The sequence below is a fragment of the Acomys russatus genome, chromosome 14, assembly GCF_903995435.1.
Source record: "Acomys russatus chromosome 14, mAcoRus1.1, whole genome shotgun sequence".
NCBI lineage: Eukaryota > Metazoa > Chordata > Mammalia > Rodentia > Muridae > Acomys > Acomys russatus.
In genome coordinates, this window is record NC_067150.1 from 15,571,215 (window position 1) to 15,596,064 (window position 24,850).

The 24,850-nt window shown below is 51.3% G+C and overlaps 2 protein-coding genes across 2 annotated transcripts; both read right to left on the reverse strand.

The window, feature by feature from the left end:
- Positions 1–4,800: 4,800 nt before the first annotated feature.
- Positions 4,801–14,315, reverse strand: Keap1 (kelch like ECH associated protein 1). Its single transcript, XM_051155986.1, has 6 exons — positions 14,089–14,315; positions 12,019–12,704; positions 7,627–8,312; positions 5,896–6,101; positions 5,423–5,599; positions 4,801–5,091 (listed from the first exon to the last, which is right to left on the reverse strand). The coding sequence occupies exons 2-6, from the start codon at positions 12,655–12,657 to the stop codon at positions 4,925–4,927; spliced, it is 1,875 nt and encodes a 624-aa protein (XP_051011943.1). The 5' UTR covers positions 12,658–12,704; positions 14,089–14,315; the 3' UTR covers positions 4,801–4,924.
- Positions 14,316–22,254: 7,939 nt separating this feature from the next.
- On the reverse strand, positions 22,255–23,937 carry S1pr5 (sphingosine-1-phosphate receptor 5). The gene has a single exon (XM_051155782.1). The coding sequence runs from the start codon at positions 23,593–23,595 to the stop codon at positions 22,393–22,395; it is 1,203 nt and encodes a 400-aa protein (XP_051011739.1). The 5' UTR covers positions 23,596–23,937; the 3' UTR covers positions 22,255–22,392.
- Between the last annotated feature and the right edge of the window lie 913 nt (positions 23,938–24,850).

Genomic DNA, 24,850 nt, shown 5'->3' on the forward strand with positions numbered 1-24,850 from the left:
TAGGACAGCCAAGGCTACACAGAGAAACCCTGTCTTGAAAAACAATAACAACAACAACAACAACAAAAAAAGAAAAAAAAAGCAGAAACAGAAAGTAAATGCTTATCTTTGAGCTGAGGCCATCGCTCAGAGGTGGAGCACATGTTTTGTGTGCAACAGAGCCTGGGTTCAACCTCCAGCACTGAAAAAACAAGTTAGCAGCTTAAAACTGGCCTTAGCTGATCCAGCTGCTGCAGCAGGGCGTGCTGCCCAATGAGGTCCAAAGTCCAATCCACGCAGATAACAACCAGCAAAAATCACCTGATCCTGAGACCCAGCAGCTTCCTAGAGTCAAGCCTTGACCTGAGCGTGAAGGCCGTACCCCTCCACGGCAGAGATCACCCCACTCAGGTGAGAGGGACTGCTCTGGAGGCAAATCTCCCAGCTGTATGCTGGAGTCCTCAGGACCGGGCACTGCTGTGCACAAGCTGATATAAGCCAAGACAGCACAGAGCCACTGGGAAAGGAGCCCAGGAACGGGCTCAGTGGCTAGAGGGGCCTGCCACCAGCCTGCTGACCTGAGTTTGACCCCAGAACCAATGGCGGTAGCAAGAGAGAACTGACTCCTGTAGGTCCTCCTCTGACGTCACACAAGTGCCATGTGTGCTTGCACCCCTCCCTCTCCCCATACATACATAAGTGTAATTAAAGCACTAAGAAATATCAGAAGTGCTAGAAAGGCTACCCAGGCAGAGTCCCACGTAGAGTCTTTCTATTCCCTCTGTGCTTTCTACCGGACCCTGCAAACCAAACTGTGCTACCAGACACCCTGACAGCTGTACAAATCCTTTTTGCGTCCTCCTCCTTCTTCCTCTCTCTTCCCCCGCCCCCAAACAGTTTCTCTGTGTAGCCTTGGTTGTCCTGGACTCATTTTGTAGACCAGGATGGCCTTGAACTCACCACAGCAATCTACCTGCCTCTGCCTGCCGATTGTTGGGATTAAAGGCATGTGCCACCACACCCGGTTTCCTCTCCCTTTGAAAATACTTACAAGGGCTGGAGGGATGGCTCAGAGGTTAAGAGCACTGACTACTCTACTCTTCCAGAGGTCCTGAGTTCAATTCCCAGCAACCACATGGTGGCTCACAATCACCTATAATGTGATCTGGTACATACTGTATAGTTAATCAATAAATCTTAAAAATAAAATGCTTATATTATTATTATTTTGGTTTTTTGAGACAGGGTTTCTCTGTGTAGCCCTGGCTGTCCCGGACTCAATTGTAGACCAGGCTGGCCTTGAACTCACAGAGATCCACCTGACTCTGACTCATGGGTGCTGGGATTAAAGGCATGTGCCACCTCACCCGGCCTCAGCATTCTCTCTGCCCTCAGTGCTGGGGTCACATGCACGCAACTGGGTTCTGGCTTTTACATAGTAATGGGAATTCAGATGTGTGCTTTTGCTTGCAGAGTGAATGCTCTTACTCAGCCCCTCACTGGAAGGTTCTAGGGTAGGGGCTTCACTATTGAGTTATCTTTCTGTTTTTTTGAGAGACTTTTATTTTTACTTATAGACGGCTGTGTGTGACTGTCTATGTCTGTGCATCTGTGTGCAGGCACCCCACAGAAGGCAGAGGCACCAGAACTTGCTAGTCATGAGCTGGGCAGCTCTCCAGCCTGTGTCATTAGTTTGTAGTTTCACAGGGTCTTACCATGTAGCTCAGGCTGGCCTGGAACTTATGTAGACCAGGCTGGAATTCAGATATCTGCCTCCCTCTTCATAGCACTGGTACTAAAGGTATGTGCCACCACATCCAGCTCCATAAAGATGAGAAAGGATCTTGCTCTGTAGCTCAGACTGGCCCTGAAGTGACAATCCTCCTGCCTCAGCCTCTCATCGCTGGAGTTACATGCTGGTAATATCATTCCTAGCTGTACTTTACACATGAAGACATCTAAGAACCCTGAGTTTGGTGAAAAATTACCTGATCATTTTTCCTAAACATAGAAAAAAATTTTTTTTCTTTTTGAAAACAGGGTCTCTTTGTGTAGTCTTGACTATCCTGAATTCACTTTGTAGACCAGGCTGGCCTGCTTGCCTCTGCCCCCCAAATGCTGGGATTAAAGGAGTAGCCACCACTGCCCAGCTGGAAAAAATTTTTTTTCTTTTTTTTTTCAGGACAGGGTTTCTCTGTGTTAGCCTTGGCTGTCCTGGACTGGCTTTGTAGACCAGGCTGGCCTCGAACACATAGCAATCTACCTGCCTCTGCCTCTCAGGTGTTGAAACTAAAGGCATGCGCCACCACCATCGGCAAAAAAAAATGTTTATATTTAAAAAATGTGGGTGTGTATTTGTGTGTGTGTGTGCATGCCATGTGTGTTCAGTTGCCTTCAGAGGCCAGAAGAGGACACTGGATCCATTAGAGATGGAGTTACAGGTGTTTGTGATTGCACTGGGAAACTGAAGTTAGGTTTCTGGAAGAGCAGCAAAGCAAGTGCTCTTAACTGCTGAGCCATCTCCAGCTCCTGGAATTGGTTGACCCGGTCTCATGTAGCCCAATATAGCTTCCAAGTGCACACATAACTGAGGATGACCTTGAACTTCCTTTATTCTGTACCTTTAAAAATCTTCCCCACAGGGAGATGAGGATGCTGAAGCTCAGGGAAGGACTGGCTCCGGAGGTCAGTGCTAGCTCCTGCTCACCCTGCAGCTCTTGCCCAGGCAGCTGGAGGCCAGTCCCAACTCCCGCTGTTCTCATCTGCTCTTTGTGGCTCTGGTTCACCTGGGCTGGTGCCTTTGTAGTAATGGGACTACAGTATGACACATGGCACAGTGGCAGCTGTGACTTCATATGCACTGGGTCACAGTACAGCCCATCTCATCTTAACTGTGCCCCTGTAAGCATCAGTGGTCACTGGAACTGTTGTGTTCAGGAGCCATAGCTACCAGGCTAGCCTCTGGCCTTCGGGGAGGTAGGTCTGGGTCTGGCCAAGGGAGCTGACTGGACTCAGAGTTGAACTGTCATTAATAGGGACTACAAAGGTCCCTGTAGAACTCAGCCCTTTCGCCTCTCCATTTAGAGAGAATACCAGCCCATTTGTAGTCAATAAAGAATAAAATTGTGGGCCGGGCGTGGTGGTACACACCTTTAATCCCAGCACTCGGGAGGCAGAGGCAGGCGAATCGTTGTGAGTTCGAGGCCAGCCTAGTCTACAAAGTGAGTCCAGGATGGCCAAGGCTACACAGAGAAACCCTGTCTCGAAAAACCAAAAATAACAAAACAAAACAAAACAAAACAAAAAAACAAAGTGAGTCCAGGACAGCTAAGGCTAACACAGAGAAGCCTTGTCCTGGAAAAAAAAAATTCCCAAGAGCCAGGCACAGTGGCACATTTTTGTTGTTTGCTCTTTTGTTTTGTTTGTTCTTTGAGACTGGGTTTCTCTGTATAACAAAGCTGGCTGTCCTGGAACTCTTGGTCTGTAGACCAAGGTGACCTCAAACTCAAAGAGATCTGCCTGCCTCTGCCTCTTGAGAGTTGAAATTAGAGGCATGCGCTGCTGCTGCCACCACCATCTTGCCATTACTTTTTTTTTTTTTTTTAATAAAATTTCTTTGTGTATACAGTGCTCTGTCTTCCTATGCATCTGCAGGCTAGAAGAGGCCATCAGATCCTATTATAGGCAGTTGTGAGGCACCATGCTGGGAATTGAACTTGGGACCTTTGGAGGAGCAACAAGTGTTCTTAACCACTGAGCCATCTCTCCAGCCCCCATTACTGTTATTTTTGAGACAGGTCTTGTGCAGGCCAGGCTGGTCTTGGGTTGATTCTTGCCTCTGCCTCCTGCTGCTTGGTACGGGTGTGGTCCACCATGCCTGCTTTACCAGTGCTGGGGATGGAAGCCAGGGCTTCACATGTGATGAGTTAGCTCCCTATCCACTGAGCCACACGCAAGGTGCCAGACATCTTTATTTTCCTGCTTGGGTACAAAAAGGACAAGCAGGAACCAGGGTTGGTGGTGTACATCTGTAATCTTAGCACTCCGGAGCAGAGGGAGGACCAGGAGTTCAGGGTCTGAACTAGAGGCCAGCCTGGACTACACTACATGAGACCCTGTCTCAAAACCAAGCAAAACACAGGAGGTCCTAGGAGAAGTGGCACAGAAGTTAGGTCACTGGCTCCCAGTACACCTGAAACTGGCAGACAACTGTGTGGCCCATGAGGGAGCAAGATATGCTTTGTGAGCAGAGTGCACAATGGTAAGCAGAGACAACAAACGGGGTTCAAATATCAGCCCCATCAAGATCTGAGTGCCTTTCAATAGAAGAGCTGTCTCTCCTCAGGGACTCCAACCACCCTCTGAGGACTTGTGTACAGACACTCTTCATCCAGTCTTTATTTCCATGGGAAAGTTACGGGGTTACTTAACAAAAATAACTGTCCAGGGCCTGGAGGCCTGGAGGCTTCTCTGTGCAGGCCTGTCCCTGGGGGCCACAGCTTCAGAGAGCGCCTCAGGCCCTGGGCCCCACCTGATCCTTTCTTCCCCTTTGTCCCTTGGAATTGATCACCAAGTTGCAGGGACCTAAGACAACACAGGTGACTTCCTGCTTTGCCTGACCCCCCCTGAAAAGGGGTCTGGGTGCTGGTGGTGGCTTCATGCCCAGCCAGAGGGAGCAGGGGCTCTCACCTGGGAAGGCGCCCCTCCCGTACCCGAGCCAGGCAGGCTTGGGTGCTCCAGGCGCTATGACAAATGGGCACAAGGATGTCATTTTCAAGGCCTTCCCGCCGCCCTTCCTGGAGAGTGATGTTTTGTTTGCTGCCTCTTCTGTCTCTGTGTTTTCTGTTTGTGGGTTTTTGTTTTTCCTTCTTTCTGTTCGAAGACAGCAGTGGATTGGATGGACAGGTCTTCCTTCTTGTTGTCAGTACTCAGGTGACCCAGTGACTCAGCAGGTACAGTTCTGTTGGTCAATCTGCTTCCGACAGGGTTCCATGGTGACCGCAACACCCACCCCACTTCGGCCAGACGTCATACGGGTCACCTCACTCCAGGTGTCGGCGTCTGGGTCATAGCATTCCACACTGTCCAGAAAAGTGTGGCCATCGTAGCCTCCTGCAGGAAAAGTGAAGAGGGTGGTCACAGCCCCCAGAAGGCTCAGCCCACCACTGTGAAAGGCAGCAGAAACAGGAGGGAATGGGTAGGAATGAGGTGGGATCCACTCAATGTTCCTGCCTAGCCTAGCCTTCCCAGGGAAGGCTGGGGGTGTGGCTCTGTGGTAGAGCCCCGCCCAGAATCCCCACCCCCAGGCCTTGGAGCTTGGTACAGTATTATAGAACACTTGTCAAGCGGTCAGGAGTTCCCCAGCACCTATCCTCACCACCAAAATGACTACTTCAGTCTTTCTCACCCCGACCCAGCCTGGGAGGGGACGGGGCTGGCTCACCGAGAACGTAGATCCTGCCCTGGTGCACCGTAATACCCAGCGCACTCCGGCGATGCTTCATGGGGGCTACGAAAGTCCAGGTCTCTGTCTCCACGTCATAGCGTTCCACGCTGTTCAGCTGGTCCTGCCCATCGTAGCCCCCTGCTGCATAGATACGGTTGTGCAGGACACAGACCCCTAAACACAAGAGCACAACAGGAATCACCGTGAGGCATGCTCTACGGAGGACCTCCTCAGTAGCCACCGTCCTTCCCTCCATCACTGGAGCGGATGAGGTTGGAGGATCAGGAGTTCAAAGTCAGCCTCAGCTACATAAGGACTTCAAGAGTAGCCTCAGAGTGCGTGACCTGTACCTCTGACTCAAACCAAAAGAGAGCTGGAAGGGCGGAGGCTTGATACCAGGAAGAAGGGACAGAAAGGAAGCTGGGTGGGTATGGTCTTTCCCACACGCTCCGCCCACATGCGCCACTCACCGGCCCCACTCCGAATGGTATTCATTGGTGTAATCATCCGCCACTCATTCCTCTCGGGATAGTAACACTCTGCTGAGTTAAGCCGGTTAGTCCCATCGAAGCCCCCTACGGCATACAGCAAGCGGTTGAGCACCGCCACGCCCACACCAATCCTCCGTGTCAACATTGGCGCCACAAGGTGCCACTCGTCCCTTTCTGGCTCATATCTGCAAAGGACATAATTACACTGCGGTCACCTCAGGAACCACAGCTGGCCTTCCTGACAATAGGCCCACCATCTACTAGAACTTTTTCTACTGGTTTTTGGAGATAGGAACCTATTATGTAGCCCAGGTTAGCCTTGAACTCTCATGGTCCTCCTTCAGTGTTCCCAGTGCGGGATGAAAGGTGTGCAGCACCACTCCTGGCTCTGATCTCCTTACTTCAGAGGAGAAAACTGAGGCTCACAGTCATCCCTTATGAAACCTCAGCACCCGTGTGTGTCACTCCTTTGGGACTCATGGCCTCACAGCACAAGTAAGGTTTGCATCGGAAATGTGGGGTAGGACAGCCAGGGTTACCAAGTAGCGTCTGGGCAGATGTTCAACTCCAGAACCCCTAGAAAGTCTCCTCCGAGCCACATGATCAGAGTTGGGGTGCACACGTCCCGGCTGGCTCGGCAGCATCCAGTCTATACCTGTGTTCTTGGAATTAACAGTGCCCCTGTCCTTGACAGCACCCTGCTCCAGGTGAGGCATCACCCCACCATCATACTCGGGGTCCACACATACTAGAGGCCCCTAGGGCGCTTGTTTAAACCTCCATTTTCAAGCTAGGGGTGGGGTTAGCTCAGGGGTAGAGGGCAGGCCTAGCACACACAAGTTCCTAGGTTCTGTACCGGCACCACAAATATAACATTTTCAACTTTTGTCATTTTCCTACCCTCGCTCCAAGCCCTACATTTGGAGAAGTTGGGGGAAAGGGCAGTTGTCTGTCGTGAGACAGGGTCTCTTATGTCCCAGGCTGGCCTTGAACGTGCCAAAGATAATACAGCCAAAGATAATCTTGAATTCCTGACCCTTTTACTCCAGCTCCCAAATGCTGGGCTGACAGGCAGTATGTACCTGCCACCAGGCTTAAGAAGTGTGGGGAGGGAGGGTGAGACACAGGGCTTCCGAACCCTGGGCAAGCGCTCTACCAACTGAGCCACATCCCAGCACTTCAGAGGCAGAGGCGGGTGGTTCAAAGCCAGCCTGGTCTACAAAGTGAGTCTAGGACAGTCAAGGCTACCCTGTCTCAAAAAACAACAACAACAATAAAAACAAAGCCAGGCAGTGGTGGCACACGCCTTTTAATCCCAGCAGTCGGGAGGTAGAGGCAGGCATATCACTGTGAGTTTGAGGCCAGCCTGGTCTACAAATAGTCCAGGACAGCCAGGGCTACACAGAGAAACCCTGTCTTGAAAAACAAACAAACAACAACAACAACAACCAAAAAAAAAAAAAAAAAAAAAAGAAGAAGGAAACAAACAAAAAGAAAAGAAATGAACTAGAGTCCTATCACTGAACTATATCCCGGTTTGGATGACATAATTTAACGTAGTGATACAGTTCACACAGTAATTCCTGCTGTCCCTAGTGTGCACAGATGACTCCTACAGGTTTGGGACAGCCCCCTCGAGCACTTCTCAACCCTGGACACTGAGAATGAATATCCCAGCCACTCGACCTCCTGTGGGCCCCTGGTGCTCACCTCTCCACACTGCTGTGGTGGATGCAGCCGTGAGAACCCCCAACTGCGTAGATGTGGCCGTCTATGACCCCCACCCCGATGCGGTTGCGCGGCACGCTCATAGAGGCACAGGGCGACCACTGGTTGGTCATTGGGTTGTAGCAGTCCAGGGCGCTGGAGTCAGTGTTGCCATCTGGCGAGTTGTTGCGGCCACCCACAGCGTAGAGTAGCCCGCCCACCACGCAGCCCGCCAGTCCGCTGCGTGGCACCTGCAGGTCGGCTAGGCGCAGCCAGGAGCCATCGCTCGGGTTGTAGGCCTCCAGGTAGCTGAGCGACTGTCGGAAGTAGCCGCCTGCGGTGTAGATGAGGCGACCCACCTTGGGCGCGCGGCAGGGCACGGCCTGTGTGGGCTTGTGCAGCGTGAGCTCCTGGAAGATCTGCACCAGGTAGTCCTTGCAGCGTGCGTCCGCCTGCAGGATCTCGCACTTCTGCAGCTGCGTCTGCAGGAAGCGCGGGGTGAGCGCGTGGCAGCGCACTGCCCGCAGCAACGCCTGCACGTAGAAACGCCGCTGCGGGCAGTCGTACTTGACCCAGTCGATGCACGCGTGAAACACCTCGGACTCGCAGCGCACGTTCAGATCATCTCGGCTGATGAGCGTAGCCAGCTGGCAGTGGGACAGGTTGAAGAACTCCTCCTGTTTGGCCACCTGCAGGAAGCACAGGTAAGAGGCTGCTCTCCAGGGAAGCCCTCCTGGCCTAGCACCCACACACCTGGCCTTACACAGGCCACACAGTGGGGTCTCTTTAGACATCTGTATTGATCTTGGTTTTAATTTTTAAAAAGTGTATAGCCAGGTGTAGTGGCACAAGCCTATAAGCCCTATCCCTCCTGAGACTGGCAGAAGGATGTCTGAATTCAAGGCCAGACTGGTCTGCATAGCCAGTTCCAAAACAGCTAGGACGACTTAAGTACGATCCTGTCTCAAAAATAAACAAACTGGAGCTGGAGAGATGGCTCAGAGGTTAACAGCACTGTGTGCTCTTCCAAAGGACCAGGGTTCAATTCCCAGCCACCACATGGAAGCTCACAACTGTCTGTAATTCCAGTTCCAATGGCTCTGACACCCTCACGCTAAAATAAAATTAAATAAATTATTAAAAACAAACAAACAAACAAACTAGGGCTGGAGAGATGGTTCAGTGGTTAAGAGCACTGGCTGCTCTTCCAAAGGTCCAGAGTTCAATTCCCAGCAACCATATGGTGGCTCACAACCATCTATAATGAGATCTAATGCCCTCTTCTGGCATCTAGGCATACATGCAGGCAGAACATAAAAACAAACAAACAAACCCAACTAGCCGGGTATGGTGACACACATCTTTAATGCCAATACTCAGGAGGCAGAGGCAGGAGGATCTCTGAGTTCGAGGCCAGCCTGGTCTACAGAGTGAGTCCAGGATAGCCAAGGCTACACAGAGGAAACCCTGCCTCAAAAAACAAACAAGTAAACAAACAAAAATAAACAAACTAATAGTTGAGCCCAGTCTGGTCGTTAATCTCAGCACTTAGAAGGGAGAAGCAGGAGGGTGTCTGTGAGTTCCAGGCCAGCTGGGTCTGCATAGTAACACCTTCCTCTCTCAGGGGGAAAATTAAATTGAGACAGGGTTTTTTTGTGTAGCCTTGGCTGTCCTAGACTTGATTTGTAAACCAGGCTGGCCTCGAACTCACAGAGATAGGCCTGCCTCTGCCTCCCCAGGGCAAGGGCCACCACACCCGGCTAAAATGTTTTTTCATTACATTTAATTATTTATTGGTTTACTGTGTATGTGTGTGGTGTCTGATGGGTGGGTCCCTGGGATTGATGGTCTGGCTTGGCAGTGACTGCCATTACCAGCTCAGAAAGGCACTGGGCTTGTTCGCTTTGTTTTTGAGGACTTCAGGTCAACCCCAGGACTCATGATGGAAGGAGAATATCAACTTCTGCAAGTTGTCTTCTGCCCTCCACATGAATTGTAGCACGTGTATTGCCCCTCTAAATAAATACAATAAAAATTTTATTTAATAAAAATAAAATAAGCCAGGCAGCAGTGGTGCACGCCTGTAATCCCAGTACTCGGGAGGCAGAAGCAAGTGGATCGCTGTAAGTTCAAGGCCAGCCTGGTCTACAAAGCAAGTCCAGCACAGCCAAGGCTACACAGAGAAATCCTGTCTTGAAACACACACACACACACACACACACACACACACACTCGGTTGTGGGGTATTTCAGACTTGGGGTTTGGGTTTGATAATATTCAGAATGCATCACTGTGCACTTGGGAGGCAGATCACTGTGAGTTCGAGGCCAGTCTGGTCTACACAGTGAGTCCAGGACAGCCAAGGCTAAACGGAGAACCCCTGTCTCAAAAAAACAAAACAACAAAACAAAACACCAGAATGCATCATTGTCATGTTCAGGGCACCTTTTCTTCTTTTCTTTCTCTTTCTTTCTTTCTTTCTTTTTTCTTGAGATAGGGTTTCTCTGTGTAGCCTTCATTGTCCTGGACTCACTTTGTAAACCAGGCTGGCCTTGAACTCACAGAGATCCGCCAGCCTCTGCCTCCCCAGGTGCTGGGATTACAGGGGTGTTCCACTGCGCCCAGCTCCAGGGCTAGTTTCTAGTCACTGCCACCCAAGAATCAGGGCTGCTGCAGACTGACTTTTTCCAAGAACTCTCCTGTTACTTTCCCTTAAGGACTTCCTGCACTGAGAAATGAAAATGAAAGCAGTAACATGTAAACCCAAGAAAACCCAAGCAAGGCTGGCACTTGCAGTTCCCAGACTGTGTGCATGAGGTTGGTGGATCCTGTTGACTGCCTGCTCACATAGCAACAGGGTGGGGGGGGGGCGGTGCTTCAAGATAGGGTTTCTCTGTGTAGCCCTGGCTATCCTAGAACTCACTGTATAGATAGATCAGTCTAGCCTGGAACTCAGATCTACCTGCCTCGCCTCCTAAGTGCTGGAATTAAAGGCTTGTGCCACCCCACCCCACCCCTTTTTTAAAGATAGGGTCTCACTGTGTGGCCTAGGGTGTCCTGGAACTCTCAGTGATCCACCTGCTTCCAGAGTCCTGGGATTAAAATCACTGGCCATCATGACTTTGACCCAGAGAATGCAGGTTGCTCAGGCAGCGTGAGGGCCTGTCTAAAGGATTAGGGCCTCAGAACCTGCGTTTTTAGGTCAGCAAATGTGGTTTGTGGGCAAAGGCACGTTCTGCTAAGACCAATGGTCTGAGTTTAAGTGTAGAAATATATATAAGGTATCAAGAGGGAAACTACTCCTGCAGGTTGTCCTCTGACTTTCCCACAAGATCAGCCTGTCCATGTGCATGTGCACACACACAAATAAATGATACAATCATCATCATAAATAATATAGAGTATGGTATTGCCTGCCTATGATCTCAGCACTCAGAGTATGACAGCAAAGATAGGAGTTAAAAAACAGCTTCAATAGCCCGGCATGGTGACACATGTCTTTAATCCCAGTGTCTGAGGCCAGCCTGGTCTACAAAGCGAGTCCAGGATAGCCAGGGATATACAGAGAAACCCTGTCTTGAATAGCCCCCCAGAAAGAAAAACAAAAATAAATAAAATAAAACAAAAAATCTAGTCCTGGCGGTGGTGGCACATGCCTTTAATCCCAGCATTCAGGAAGCAAGGCCAGGGGATCTCTGTGAGTTCCAGGCCAGCCTGGTCCAGGACAGCCAAGGCTACACAAAGAAACCCTGTTGAAAAACAAACAATAACAACAAAACCCAAAAAATCTTCAGCTAAAGAAGACTGTCTAAAAAAATAAAATTGAAGCTGGGCATGGGTGACACACCTTTAATCCCAGCACTCAGAAGGCAGAGGCAAGTGGATCTCTGTGAGTTCAAGGCCAGCCTGGTCACAAAGTGAGTCTAGGATAGCCAGGACTACAAGAGAAGCTCTGTCTTGAAAAACCTATATAAATACATACATACAGACAGACAGACAGACATACAAACAAATCAAGTCCTGGGGCAGGGGCTTGGCTGGTAGAATGCTTGCCTAGAAAACACAAAGCCCCGGGTTAGTCCCTGTACAACTTAAGTCAACTGTGCAGGAGAATGTCTGTAACTACAGTACTTAGGAGACTGAGACAGGAGAATCAGGAGTTTAAAGTCATCCTCAGATACATAACCAGACGAGGGCCAGCCTGGGCTACATGAGACCCTATGGGAGAAAAGGAGGAAGGAAAAAGAAAACACCAAACAGAGGTTTCCGTTTCCCTCCAGCTTCCAATGACTGTTCAGTGTCGGGGGGTGGGGGGTGGGGGGTGGGGACATGACCAGGTCGCCTATCCCACCCACCCCTTGTGACTACTGAGCCCAAACCCCAGGCCTCACTCACCTCCCCGAAGTGCATGTAGATATACTCCCGGGCACGCTGGTGCAGTTCCGTGCAGCCGATCTGCTCCGCGAAGTTGGCGATGCCGATGGCGTTGCTGGGATCCAGCTGCTGCACCAGGAAGTCGCTGCAGGCTCGGACCACGCTGTCAATTTGGTACATGACCGCCCCATTCATCACGTGCAGCACACATTTCTCGCCCACCGAGATGGAGGCCGTGTAAGCGAACTCAATAAGCCGTTCCATGACCTTAGGGTGGATGCCTTCGATGGACACCACCTCCATGCCCTGCTCCCGAAGCCCGTTGGTGAACATGGCCTTAAAGACCGGGCTGGAGGAGGCCAGCACCACCTTGTGGGCCATGAACTGGGCAGCTGGGATGTCCTCATATTTGACCTGCAGGGTCACGTCACAGAGTTGCTGACTTAGCCGAAGCTCATTCATGATGCCAAAAGCCTGCTTGGTGTGATCCTCTAGCGTGTAGCTGAAGGTGCGGTTACCGTCCTGCGAGGGTGTCACCTCGGCCTTGCACTCCGTGGAGGCGTACATCACCGCGTCCCCTGCCCCCTCGGGGCACTTTGACCACAGGGGCAGGAACTGGCTGCTGCGGGGAGCCCCGCTAGGCCTGGGTTCGGGCTGCATGGGGTTCCTGGTGACAAGGTACAGTTCCACCACAAGCAGTTAGGGGCCTGGAGGGAGGAAAAGTATAGGGCTGCTGGGAACAGAGGCTGGGTTAGGCCAGACCCTGCCTTTTTTTTTTTTTTTTTTTTTTTTTTTTTGGCGCAACAGGGTCTTAGATAGCCCAAACTGCCCTCAAACTCACTTTGTAACCAAGGCTGGCTCTTGAACTACTCATCCTCCTGTGTGCTGGGATTACAGAACGTGCCACCATGTACAGCCATGATTCTTTTTGTAAGGCCAGAGCAGTTTGCCAAACCAAGTAAAACTAGATAACACCTGGCTCCATTCAAACTAACTTCTCCCCAACTCACTAGCCTGGAGGCCTAAGAAACAGGTCACATCACGTTCCTTTCCTGCTCAGAATTACCCCCCAATACCTTTTACCGAGCCTGAGAGCGGAAACCCAGCTCCTCCATGGCCTGCAAAGCTCCACACAGTCAGTCCCTTTCAAACCTCCTCACTCGGTCTCTTCCAGCATCCTGCCCTTCCCTTCCTCCAGCAGGCCAAATTCCTTTCTTCACCACCTCACCAAAAAGGACAGAGCCTGCCAAGTATGTACTAAGAACTGTTCTGAGCTCCCAAGGATACAGCAGAAAAACAGAAAAGACCTGAAAATAAAGCGAGGTCTGTACAGAAAACATTAAGTGCCAAAGTCCTGGTGGCAGAAAGTGTGCATTGTCTGAACACCTTCGGTGAGGGACTCGAGAGACCCTTGGAGACGTGGGGAGGGGGCCGGGGGTGGGGGGAAAGGGACGAGTTATGTTTTGAAAGGGAGATGTGGAGAGAGAGAGAGGGTGCGCAGCTGGCTCCCTACGATCTGGGGCTCAGGCCGGAGTCGCGTCCCCGCGTGTTATGTCTATTAAAGCGTCGTGGGGGCTGGGGGCGACGGAATGCTCCAGGGGCCCCCAGTAAGTGAGCGACTGTCACGCGTGACCACACGGCGGGAGCTCAGGCCTGGCATTGCGCAGGGGGCTGTGCAGCGGCCGCCCGGTACCCGGTGCCTGCTTAAGCGGCCTCCCCACCGCTCGGAGGCGCAGCTCGGACGCCTGGAGAGCCCGCGGGGCCTGGTCCCGGGCCGCCGCCCCGAGCGGCGCACTCACCCCGCCATGGCCGCGTTCTGCCTCCGCCTCCGCCGCGCGGGTCACGGTGACTAAGCACAGCGCGCCACCCTGTCACAATAAGAGTCCCGGGGCGCCGGCCGCGGGCGACCCCTACCCCTCCTCTCCGCGACCGCCACCCTACGCGGGCGTGCGCGCTCGGCGGCGGGGTGTGCACTTGGTGGGGCACGCGCCCCCCCCCCGCCCCACAGCGCCGCGTGCACGGTCCCACGCGCGATCGCGGGCGGCGCCCGGAGCTGATTCCCCACCGCATCCTCCGCGGGCGCTCGCTCACCTCCGTCCCACCCCCCCGGGTGTCTCTGTCGGTGCCACGCGTCCAATCCGCGCCGCCGGGCCGCCACGCGCCACGCTTCCGGGTGGAGCCGAAGGGGACCCCCGGGGGCCTGGGATCGGGGACAGCGGTGCTGCGGGGTCGCGGGCGGCACGCGTGGGAGGAGCGGGAGGGCGGAAACGAGCGGCGGGCACGCAGAGGCGGTTCCAGCTCTTCCTGCAGGTGCCGGGCGGAGGGAGCAGGGCGTGGGTCTGGGCGGCCCTAGGAGCGGGCCTCCGGGTTAGGCTGTCACGTTCTCCTCCAGCTGAACCAGGCCTGGCAGACCCTCCCTCCCACGCCTCCCACGGTCCAGTTCGACCCATCTACCTGGTTGAGATATATAACTTCCTTTAAATAACCTTTTTATGTATTTATTCCTATTTGTATCTTACTTTACGTGTGTGGGTGTTTTGCCTGCATGTACGCCTGTGCCCCGCGTGCACACCGTGTGCATGCCGTGTCCGCTGAAGTTCCAGGTGGTTGTAAGCCACTACCGTGTATGGTGGAATCGAACTCTGGCCCTCTGCAAAAGCAGCAAGTACTCTTAAATGCCGAGCCATCTCTTCAGCCTTATAATTTTATTTTTAAGTTTTATTTATTAATTTTATGCATGGTTTTGCTTGCATGTATGTACACCACGGGCATGCTTGGTGCCCACCGAGGTTAGGATCCTTGGAACTGCAGCTGCCGTGCGGCTGCTGGAAATCAAACCTGAGTCCTCCATAAGAGCACAAGTGCTTTTTTGTTTGTTTCTTTTTCGTTTTTCAAGACAAGATTTCTCTGTGTAGTCTTAGCTATCCTGGACTTGCATTCCAGGCTGGCCTGGAACCAACAGGGGAAAAAAAAAAACTTTTTTGGTTTTTCGAAACAGAATCTCTTTATGTAGCCTTGGCTGTCCTGGACTTGCTTTGTAGACTAGGCTGGCCTCAAATTCATAGCGATTCGCGTGCCTCTGCCTCCCAAGTGCTGGCATTAAAGGTGTGCGCCACTATGCCCGGCGAACCCACAGAAATTTGCCTGCTTTTGCCTCCCTGAGTGCTGGGATTAAAGGCATGCACCACCATACCTGGCTAGGAGCAACAAGTGCTCCCTTTTTGTTGTTGTTGTTGTTGTTTGTTTGTTTTGTTGGGACAGGGTTTCTCTGTGTAGACTTAGTCCTGTAGACTTGGTCTCTGTGTCCTGGATCAGGCTGGCCTCGAATTCAACAGAGATCTGCCTACCACTGTTTTCCAGAGTGCTGGGATTACAGGTGTACGACACCATGCCCAGTGCAACAAGTGCTTTTAACTGCTGAGCCTTTGCTGGAGCCCTGTAACTTCTTTTTGAGACAAGCCTCCCTTATTAACCCTGACTGGCCTTGAACTCACAGAGACCCTCTTGCCTCTGCCTTCTGCGTGCTGGGGTTAAAAGCTGTGACACCACATAGGACTTTGTGTACGTTAACTTATTTGTGTGTGTGGTTGTGTAGAGGTCGAGCCGACTCGCACAAACTGATTCTCTTCCCCGTGGGGCCTGCAAATGGAACTCATGTGCACAGGCCTGACAATGAGAACCTTTACCTGCTGAGCCACCGCGAGGCCCCTTGCTGAGTGTTACAGTCTCTTTCTTTTTTATTTTGGGTTTTTCTAGACAGGGCTTTCCTATGTAGCCTTGGCTGTCCTGGACTTACTTTGTAGACCAGGCTGGCTTCAAACTCACAGAGATCTGCCTGCCTCTACCTCCCAAGTGCTGGGATTACAGGCGTGGCGCCACCACACCCGGAAGTTATTTCTTATTGGTGCTGGAGAGGCGGCTCAGTGGTTACAGCACCGACTGTTCTTCTGGAAGACCCAGGTTCAATTCTCAGAACTGGTATTATGGTGGAAACAAACATCTGTTACTCCAGTTCCAGGGGATCCAATGGCCTCTTCTTCCTCCATAGGTACCAGGACCATGAATACATATAAAATAAAGATGAATAAACATTTTAAAATATTTTACTTGACGGACTGATGGACTGATTGATGCAGACAGGATGTCATTCTGTAGCCTAGGCTGGCTTTGAACTCTGAGTCTCCTGCCTCCATCTTCCAGTGCTGGGATTACAAATGTGTAGACTCTCCCCTAGTCATACTTATTTATGTTTGAGACTGGGTTTCTTTGTGTAGCCCAGACTGGCCTTGAACCCATAGTGATTCTCCTGCCTCAGCCTCCCAAGTGCTGAGGTTTTCACATAGCCACTGTGCTTGGCTGAATAATTTTTGTTGTGTTTTGTTTTTTGTTTTTTTGAGGCAGGGTTTCTCTGTGTAGCCTCGGCTGTCCTGGACTCACTTTGTAGACCAGGCTGGCCTCGAACTCACAGCGATCCACCTGGCTCTGCCTCCCAAGTGCTGGGATTAAAGGCATGAGCCACCACGCCCAGCTTGGCTGTATAACTTTTAAGTAAGTCTATTTGTACTTAGCAGCTGACTTAAAGAAATAAATGTCCAGTGGAAGAGATGTTGGTCCATGTCGAAGTTCCTGGAAACCTGAAGTGAATCCAACCTTTTCAATGGTCATTCTCAGGACTTGGAACTAAAGCCGATAAAGCCACACTTCCAGGCCACACTCAGCAGTGGTGGTGTATTCCTGACATGTTGGCTAAGACCACAGTTTCTGTCTCTCAAAGTCCAGTCTCCCGGCCCTGTGAGATAGCTGTAGAGCTTTATCAAGGCTCATTCAACACATACAGATGTTTATCGCATGACATTGTGACTGGCAGAGGGCTGGGCTCAACTCCTACATGTCTTGATAGCTGGTAGTGAAATACTATACAGCCAGTTAAAAAGAAGCAAGATGGAGCTGGACCTGGTGATGTAGGCCTGTCATTTCAGCCATTCTGTGGATGAGGCGGGAGAGTGAGCGCTTCAAAGAAAAAGCAAAAGAGAAAGCTAGGGGGATGACTCAGCAGTTAAGAGCAATTGACTGCATTGTCAGGGTTTGGATCCCAGGGTCCACACCAGGTGACACAAATCCTGTAACTCCAGTCCCCACTTCTAACCAGCACACACGCACAATTAGAAATTAGAAATTGTAAGTTTTTTTTTTTTAATTGAAAGACAAGCTCAGGGCATAACTCAGTACTCGGTCACTTACCTGGTGTGCCCAAAGGCCTGGGTTTCAGCCCCAGGACAAGAGAAAACGCAAAGCTAGAAGCTGCATGTGGGACACAGCTTAGAACTCCAGCACTGAGACGAAATGATAGTGAGTTCTAGGCCAGCCTGGGCTACTTAGAGACCCTGTGACAAAACAAACATTACATTAAAAGTAGGAGCTAGGGGGCTGGAGAGATGGCTCAGAGGTTAAGAGCACTGTCTGTTCTTCCAGGGGTCCTAAGTTCAATTCCCAAAAACCACATGGTAGCTCACAACCATCTATAATGCGATCTAGTGACCTCTTCTGATGTACAGGTGTATATGCAGGCAGAACACTGTGTATGTAATAAATAAATATTTTTTTAAAAGTAGGAGCTGGAAGCTGGGCGTGGTGGCGCATGCCTTTAATCCCAGCACTCAGGAGGCAGAAGCAGGCGGATCGATGTGAGTTTGAGGCCAGCCTGGTCTACAAAGTGAGTCCAGGACAGCCAGGACTCCAAAGATAAACACTGTCTTGAAAAACAAAAATAAAAAACTACCAGCAGCAGCACAACAACATCAAAAAAGGGAGCTGGACAGATGAGTGGTTTAGAGTACTCAGTGCTTTGGCAGAGGACCTAGAGTCTATCCCCAGCACCCACATGATGGCTCACGGCCATCCATAACATCAGCTCCAGGGGACCCAATGTTGTCTTCTGACCTCTACAGGCACCATGCACTAGGTGGTACACAGACATCCTGCAAGCAAAATACCCATATCCATGAAAGGAAATTGAAATAAGCCTGGATGAGGTGACACATCTGTAATCCCAGCAATCAGGGTATTGAAACAGGGGGATTACCTCCACTTCAAAGTAAGCCTGGGGGGGCTGGAGAGATGGCTCAGAGGTTAAGAGCACTGGCTGCTCTCCCAGAGGTCCTGAGTTCAATTCCCAGCAACCACATGGTGGCTCACAACCATCTATAATGAGATCTGGTTCCCTCTGTTGGTGTGCAGGGGTACATGCAGGCAGAGCATTGTATACATAAATAAATATTAAAAGAAGAAGAGATGTTGAAAAAAGGAATAGAGTTTTTGTTTTGTTTTCTTCTGTTTTGTTTTTTGAGACAGGGTTTTCTCTGTGTAGCTTTTCTGGACTAGCTTTATAGGCCAGGCTGGACTTGAAGTCACAGAGCTAGTTCCATCTGAGTGCTGGGATTGCAGGGGGCACAGTTTTAAAGGACAGTTACACAGGGGCAGCTAGGGCAGAAAGGTGGGACGCCTGAGAACAGCTCAGATTACACAGTGAGACTCTGGGAGGGAGGAGCAATAAAGCCAGGAATAGATGTCACACATCTTTAATTTTAAAACTCAAGAGGTGGCCGGGTGTGGTGGTGCACGCCTTTATTTCCAGCACTCAGGGAGGCAGAGGCAGGCAGATCACTGTGAGTTCGAGGCCAGTCTGGTCTACAAAGCGAGTCCAGGACAGCCAGGGCTACACATTGAAACCCTGTCTTGAAAAACAAGCAAACAAATGAAAATAATAAAAACAAACTTGAAGAGGCAGAAACAATGGATCTCTGTGCGTTCGAGGCCAGCCTGGTCTACATAGCAAGTTCTAGGCCAGCCAGGGCTGCACAGTAAGACCTTGTTTTATTCTATTAAAGGAGTAATTGAAAACAAACAACAGAGTGATGTGGAACAGCTGAGTGTAGAACATACTTGTAACCCAGGAAACTGAGGGAGAGGGATCAGAAAATTTAAGGGCATCCTTAGTGAGTCAGCCTGGGCTACATAATGAGACCCTATTCAAAAAACAAATGGAAAAAAAAAAAGATTTGCGTTTCAGGTCATTTTCCAACAAAAATATGTCAGGAAGTTCCCTACAAGTCCCAGCAGAGCCTTTTAAATTTAGTGTTTAAATAGGGAACTGGGTTTTTTTTTAATTTAGTATTGGAATCTCTTAAGTTCCCCACTGTAAAACCACCAAACCAACATACTAGGAAAGATACGAGAACTGTGTGGAGGATTCCTGGGAGCCTACCGGACTGTGCCTCTCACTGGCTTTGCACGAACTTTTGGGAAAGAGATTCGTTTTTGGTTTTGGTTGGTTGGTTGGTTGGTTTTTGCACATCCCCATCATCACTTGCTTTCATGCTGCATGCAGTTCCCAGAATGGCCTCAAGGGGGCGTGCTGTACCTTAACAAGTGGCCAGAACCCAGGCCCGCCCTCTGTCTGATGCAATTCCCAGGGCTGCTGCAAGGTGGCGCGCGGCACTTTAAACCCCAGCCAGAGTCCTTCCCCTACCCTATCCTCCTTCCTCCACTGCAGGCCCTTGCCCGCCCACCAGCCAGGCAAGTGCCAGGGGCCATGAATGCGTCTAGGGACCTGCTAAAGCTGGCATGGGAAGCAAGCCTTTTATAGACACAAATCAGAGCTCTGTATCGCCCCCGGGAAACAGGCAGAACTTCGAAGGAGCCAGACCCTAAAAGCAGGCGCCTCCTCCATGCCTCCCCCACATCCCCACTAAGACACTGGGCAAGGGAAATCCGCGTTACAATTTATCGACCAAATAAATGGAGGCTGGGACTGTAGCATCCCAACACAGAATAAGGGAGATGTGGTAGGGCACACTTTTGCTCACAGAAACAGAATTCCCAAGAATAATAAGGTCGTCTTTGGCTTCATAGCATGTTTGAAGCCAGCCTGGGCTACAAAGAAGCGTCGTCTCAATATTGGGGCTGGGGGTGTGCGCTCATGTTGAACGTGAGTCCTTTACACACCCACATGAGTCCATGGACCTGTATGTGGCACAGAATTGCTCAGTGAGCAACCGAATCATCAGTGTCAAGGACTTCTCATCCATCCAGAGGAACGTGATGTAAATTGACAAGATTACAGGCGGGTTTAATGACCAGTTTAAAACCTATGCTATCAGGGTGTTGGGGTGGGGGTGCAGGCTACTTGCAGGATGGGCCAGTCAGATCGCGAAGGCTGATGAACAGTCCAGAAGAGATTTTCACCAGAGGAAATCGGGGATATTTGTCATAAATAGTGAGAAAACAAAACAGACAGACAAAACAGGGGGGTAGGATGGTTGTGGGTCGAGTGAGATGCCTCAAGGGGTAAAGGTATTTGTTGGCAAGAATGACAGCCTGGCGAGACAGTGGTGGCACACCTCTTTAATTCCAGCACTCAGGAGACAGAGGCAGGCGAATCGCTGTGAGTTCGAGGCCAGGCTGGCCTACAAAGTGAGTTCCAGGACAGCCAGGATTACAAGGAAAACCCTGTCTCGAAAAAAAAAAACGAAAAACAAAACAAGAATAGCAAAGTGAGCTGGATCTCTGGATCCATGTGGTAGAAGGAGAGCACCTACTGAGAAAAGTTGTTCTCTGACCTCCATACCCGTGCTGTGGCTGACAGGTACCCCCACCACACACACACAGCCACAAAATACATAAGTAAAGAAAAGTGGACAGAAGTTGTTCATGTTGTTGGGTTTGTTTGGTTGGTTGGTTTGCTTTTGTTTTTTCGAGACAGGGTTTCTCTGTGTAACAGCAGCCCCCCCCCACCTGTTCTGACTTCACTTTGTAAAGCAGACTGGCCTCAAACTCAGAGATCTACCTGCCTCTGCCTCCTCCCCAGTGCTAGAATTAAAGTCATGCGCCATCACTGCCTAGCTTGGAAATAAAAGGGTTTTTTGTTTTGTTTTGTTTTGTTTCTGGAGACAGGGTTTCTCTGTGTGGCCGTGGCTATCCTGGACTTGCTTTGTAGACCAGGCTGGCCTCGAACTCTCATCAATCTGTCTGCCTCTGCCTCCTGAGTGCTGGGATTAAAGGCATGTGCCACTGTGCCCTGCTGGAAATAAAAGTTTTAAAGGCAGGGCCTCACTATGTTAGACCAGGCTGGCCTGAACTGCTATACCTGTAAAGTAAGGCATATCCTAAGACCGCCCCCCATGCCCAAATAAAACACCTTTAATTCTAGCACTCAAGAGTTCCAGGCCAGCCTGGTTTACATAGCAAGTTTCTGGCCAGCTTGGGCTGTATTTGTGAGAGCCTATCTCACAGTAAACACATAGAAGTAAAATTTTCAGCTTTGGTTTTTTGTTTTGTTTTGTTTTAGTTTTTTTTTTTTTTTTTTTTTAGATTTTTTAGTTTATGTGTTTGGCTTGTATTCATTTCTGTACACCAAGCATATGCCTGGTGCCCTCAGAGGTCAGGTGAGGGCATCAGGTACCTTGGAACTGAAATTGCCAATGGTTGTGAACCACCACTTGGGTGCTGGAACTGGAACGGGGGTCCTTTGCAAGAGCAACAAGTGCACTTAACTGCTGAGCTATCTCTCCAACCCCAATAAATACATACTCTTAAAGATAATGATCATGGCACTCCATGGAAAAGAAAATAATAAAGAAATAGATGGATTTATTCTGACCGATCACAGTAAGGACAGCTGCTTGAATTGTTTTTTTTTTTTTTTTAATTGTAGTTATATTTTGTGTGAAGAATGTCCCCATTCGGGAAGTTTGGCAGTTAAGATCTGGCTAAGGCTCCAGAGTCAATTTTTTGGAACTAAGCTTACCTTACTGTCTTTCTTCACAACTCTGCCTCGCTCTGTAGCCAGCCATTCATCCTGCCAGCCCTGAGCACGCTCTGTCTAGACCTCACCTACTTCTGAGCATGCTGGAAGCTTCCACTTTACTCCTTAATCTTCCAGTGGCTCCCTTGAACTCCGGTTGCAGTTGTCGCACGCGCGCGCGCGCGCGCGGAGTACCTGTGACGTTTGAAGCCGATCCGGTCCCTTCTTTGTTTAGAATTCTCTATGGCTTCACATCACTCCGAGTCAAGCCAAAGGCTTTCCTCAGAATCAACAGGACTTCTCATAACCTCCCCTGTCACCTCCCCACTCTTGCTCCTCAGTTTCTGCTCCAGCCACACTGGCTCTGCATCGCTACATCACTACAGCGTCCCGTCACTTTTTTCTCTTCCTTATTGTCCATGTCAGACCCCTGAGGGGCATGAATTTAAGTCTTCTGTTCCTGTCATGGGACAGTCCATCCATTTCCGTTCCTTCTTTCCCTTCCCCGCCATCATAGGCTACTTCCTACTGATGCCGCGCTTCTTTGGAGAATCGGTCTGCTCTTGTGAAGGGCGACAGCAGGCTGGAAAGTTTCAGTCGGTAGCCACAGGCACTAGGGTCCGGTTGGCGGTTGCTGCACTCGGACTGCCGGTGGAACAGCTGGTGTCCACCCTGTCTGGCTGGGGAGATGAGTGCTCAGACGGGCTGGAGCTGCGATCCAGGCTTGGTGGCAGGCAGCGTGGCAGGCCACCAACCGAAGGCTCAGCAGCACTGGGGGATCGCTGCAAGCTGTTGGAGGAGCCTTGGTTGCAGGGTCCCCGACCACAGCAGAGCAGCCGCAGGAGCCCGTGGCGCAGGTCTCGGTTAGTGAACGTGTAGATAATGGGATTCAGCAGCGAGTTAGCCATGGCTAGACCTAGGAAAGGGTCGGCCTGCAGGAGTACGGGACACGCGCGGGCTGGGCACGCGACATCCAGCAATAGCAAGAGAAACAGAGGTCCCCAGCAGGCCACGAAAGCCAGGAGCACTACGCTGAGCGTGCGGAGCAGGGCCAGGGACCTCGGGGTGTGCCGCGATCGCGAGGACGAAATGGCCCTGCGGGACCCGGTCCGCGCCCGCAGCCGACGCGCATTGGCCCGCACCTGACAGTAAATCCTTGCATAGAGCGCACAGATGGCAGCCAGGATGCCCAGAAAGGCCAGCACGCAAAAGAGCACGTAGGCCTTGGCATACAGCGGTAGCACCGTGGAACAGGCTTCCAGGCGTCCCAAGCAGTTCCACCCCAGGGCCGGCAGCAGCCCGAGCAGCAGCGACGCGCCCCAGGCGGCCACCGCCAGCGCTAGGGTGCGAGCGCGACTGGCAGCGGGAGCGGGTCCACGGCGGGCCATAGTGAGGTGGCGTTCCAGAGCAATAGCCAGAAGGCTCAGCACCGATGCGGTGAGCGCCACGAAGACGCCCCCTTCTCGCGCGAACCAGAGCGCGGGCGACAGCCGCAGTGTGAGTGGCCCCGACAGCAGGATGTTGGTGGCATAGGCCGCTCCGGCCAGCAGGTCCGACAGGGTGAGGCTACCCAGGAGCAGGAACATGGGCGCGTGGAAGCGAGGGTGGCGGCCCAGCACCAAGAGCACCGCCAGGTTCTCCAGCACGATGAAGGCGCACACGGCCAGGCACACTGCAGCATCGGCACGCAGGCCCGCGCCGGGCTGGTAGCGCGCCCCGCGGAGCTTGCCGGTGTAGTTGTAATGAAGGACGATGACCTCGCTCACCGGCGCTGGCCGCAGCAGCCCGGGCTCCATGGGCTGCCCGCCGCCCGCGGCAGAGATGCCACTGCTATGTCCTACCAGTTGTCCACCAGAGCACTGTGCAGAAGTCTGCGGGAGGCAAGAACAGTAGTTAGGATCTAGGAATCCCGAAGAAAGAGCCCTGAAAGAAGGTCCCTAACCCATGCGCCCCACTCCTATGGCCCCTAAGGAGGTTTTGGAGAGGTTTAGGATGGAGGAGAAGTGTCTGGAGAGAGACACCCCACACACAGACCATCCTGAGGGCCTGACTAGCCTGCCATTGTGGTGGCTCAGGCCTGTAATTCCAGTTTTTGAGAAGCAGAGGCAGAGGTTCAAGAATTCAGAGCCAATCTCAGTCCGGAAAGATAGTTTCATGGTTAAGAGCACTTACTGTGCCGTGGTAGCGCTTGCCTTTAGTTCCAGCACTTGGGAGGCAGAGGTAGGAGGATTTTTGTGAGTTCCAGGTCAGCCTGGTCTACAAAGACAGTCCAGGACAGCCAGGGCTAGAACAGAGAAACCCTGTCTCTGGGGGGAAAAATTAAAAATTAAAATTAAAGTTAGGGCTGGAGAGATGGCCCAGTGGTTAAGGGCACCACCTGCTCTTCCAAAGGTCCTGAGTTCAATTCCCAGCAGCCATATGGTGGCTCACAACCATCTATGATGTTGTACAATGCCCTTGCGGACATTTGAACACAGGTACATATTTGAACTAAAAAAAGATAATAAGTCACGCTGAGACACAAAAGCAGCCCTGGCTATATAGTGAGTTCCAGGCTAGGTCCACAGCTACACAGTCAAGCAGACAGGGACAGGAAACAAGGAAGGGGCCTCCACACAGAAGAGGGTACACATACGCTGGCCCAGCTCTGGGCCTGTAGCTCGGCAGAAGACTGTACTGCCTACCAAGCACATGGGTGGCCCTGAACTCCAGCCCCAGCACCGACCTCCTCCCCCCTCCAACAAATGAACACTCCCTGGTGACTAACAGCAGCGAAACATAAGAAAACATCTCTACATGAGACAGTCACACACAGAGTCAATGACAGAAGCCACCACAGGGGCTCAGCCCTGAGAATGATCTCACACCCAATAGCGCAGGCCACAATTTCACAACCTCCACCCACAGCCAGCCTGGGGCCCAGTGCCCTCTACTGCATATGAGATGTGCATAGGCTTTCCCTTGTTTTAAAAAGAGAAAAGTCATTCCTTCAAAACGCCAGTGAGAGTGTCGATCCTGGCCACCGATTGCACAGTCTCAGAGAATCCTCAC